Raw genomic sequence first — 2,265 nt, 5'->3', positions numbered from 1 at the left:
GACGTACAAGAAATCCAAGAGATTTCAGATAGGAATTACAGAATCATAGAAAATTAGGGTTGGATGAGACCTCAGGAAGAATCCACAGGGTCAAAAACGTTTTGACTTGATGATGGTGTTTCTGAGTGCTTTGCAACAGAAGACTTACTTTTTCAGTCCCAAAACAGAGTAAGTCAAAGCCAGGAGGTGATTATTTTTTAAGACTCTAGGCATGTCTCAGGAAAACCAAAGAAAAAAAAAGGTTGAGAACTACTGACTCTAGACACTTGCTCCATTTCCTGTGCTCCTTCCCTGAAAATGTTTTAACTGCATGCTATGTGCTCCTGAATCAGGGCATAGATGGCTTTGAAGAGAGCAGTTCTTCTTTGCCTTCATAGCCGTGTCTAGACGAGCATAGCCGTGTGGTATATGGTGCCACAGACCAGTTTGTGATGTCACGCACCACATGTTCCAGGTGTTTCCTTGGCTGCTACTTGGCAGCATGCAGGGGGAGAGGGGGTTGATCCCAGGAGATTCCCAGGGTCAAAAAAAGCGGGGTGGCACTCATGGCTGCAGTGTGTGCTGCTCAAAAAGCAAAACCTGGCCCATTGGAGCTGCTCTCTGGCTGCTGGCCAGGCTTCCAGCTCCAGGAGCACTGTGGCTGCAGCTTTCCAGGATCCCAGGTAAGGCTGCTGGCCCCAGCCACCCCTACCCCACCCATGGTAACTTGTGTGTCTGAGGGTGCATAGGACAGGCATTCACTGAGCCAAGTAGCAATGTCACAAGGTGTGCCACTGCTTCTTGTCCCCATGGAATCAAACATCTGTGCTCATCTAGATGTGGCCCATTTGTCCACCTCTTTTGAAACAACAGTTTCGTCAAGCTGCTGTCCAGCAGCTCTCTTGGCATTAAGCAGATTTGGTACCCAGGGGGCTTTGCTTTGGTGTTCATATTGTTTTACAGGGAAAAGGTAAAGATTGGGGTCTAAAGTATAGAGCAGGAATTTGTGTAGGCATAGAAACAGTTATTGTTAACTAACTGCAATGTGGATGAATGGCTTTGGGAGTAGTGAGGTTCCTATGACTAAACTTACTGATGCATGCCGTGAAGATGCAGAATGAGGAGCTGATGCACGTGTGCATTTCTGCCCTGCGTTGGTCTTGTGCATTTTGGTAAGATGCTTACCTTTGTGCCTAAGGCTTCTGGTCCTGCTAGATAGGAAAAAACTCCGCTTGTAGAAGTGCTTAAAATGCCTCTCTTACCTGATTTATTTTTTAAGCAAATAAATCTAAATCTAAATGCTGCATTTAGATTTTCTGCATGCATGCAAATAAAAATGTATGGAATCCAGTAGCAGGCTTACACGTATTATTTTTTTCAATGGATATTGGAAAGCTTGGGATAAGCCGGACAAATAACAGGCTGTTCATTTCTAGAACTCACAAATGGTGTATTTTAATAAATTGTTTGAATAACTGCATATGCACTACAGGGTAGTTGTCACAGAGGAAGGGTTTGAAACCTGCCCATATGGCATATTCTTCTTTAAAAAGGGGTGTAGGATCCTTGAATCTAAGCTGAAGAGGAACATTCCAGGGTGCTTTTAAGTCAAGTCTTTAATGTTTATTACATACCCTTTCTTATCTCTAAAAAAGTCTGTTGAAGGGCAACACCTGCCCATTGGTAGTACAGTCTGTGCCATTGGATCTGAGCAAGTGACCTTCCTGTCCCTTTGTCCAGGTGCTTTGTCTGGCGGTGGCTGTTGGCCATGTGAAGATGACGGAGGACGAGCTGGTTTATAACATTCACCTGGCCATCAACTTCCTGGTGTCCTTGCTGAAGAAGAACTGGCAGAATGTACGTGCATTGTACATCAAGAGCACCATGGGGAAGCCACAGCGCCTCTACTAACTTGGCAGTAATAAATAATTTTATAGTACCCAGTTGCTGCGTTTGTCTCCTCTCTCTCTCTCTCGTCCCCATAGCTTTAGACACTAGAACACCAATACATCAGCTGTACCTTTCCATTATCCACCAGATCCTGCTTGCTTATGTTCAAGTGAAACTTGCTCCACTGCCAACTGAGAGCTAGGTGTTGGAGTAACTAGTATATGGCTAACAGCACGTTCTGTTAAATGTGCAGTCACACATCAGGTATCAATATGGATGCTTCTCATTAAAGCTGAACTACAACTCCAGCTAGACTGAATAGATAGCCATTCTGAAGGCTCCCAGGGGCTTTGTGTGGGAAAGTTTTAGTGAAACTTTAAGCTTTCCTGAGAATGT

The 2,265-nt window shown here is 44.5% G+C and overlaps 1 protein-coding gene across 2 annotated transcripts in view; it reads left to right on the top strand.

Moving 5' to 3' along the window:
• Positions 1–1,923, top strand: part of RPL10A (ribosomal protein L10a) — a 9,935-nt gene extending 8,012 nt beyond the window's left edge. For both annotated transcript variants that reach the window (XM_019514135.1, XM_019514136.1), the window contains exon 6: positions 1,720–1,923. In XM_019514135.1, coding sequence (XP_019369680.1) covers positions 1,720–1,890 — 171 coding nt within the window. In that variant the 3' untranslated portion in view covers positions 1,891–1,923. The remainder of the gene's footprint in view (positions 1–1,719) is intronic.
• The last annotated feature ends 342 nt before the right edge of the window (positions 1,924–2,265 follow it).

This window comes from Gavialis gangeticus, unplaced genomic scaffold (genome assembly GCF_001723915.1).
Source record: "Gavialis gangeticus isolate Ggan-Ray unplaced genomic scaffold, GavGan_comp1, whole genome shotgun sequence".
NCBI classification, from domain to species: Eukaryota; Metazoa; Chordata; order Crocodylia; family Gavialidae; genus Gavialis; species Gavialis gangeticus.
This window is presented reverse-complemented; position numbering and strand designations above follow the sequence as displayed.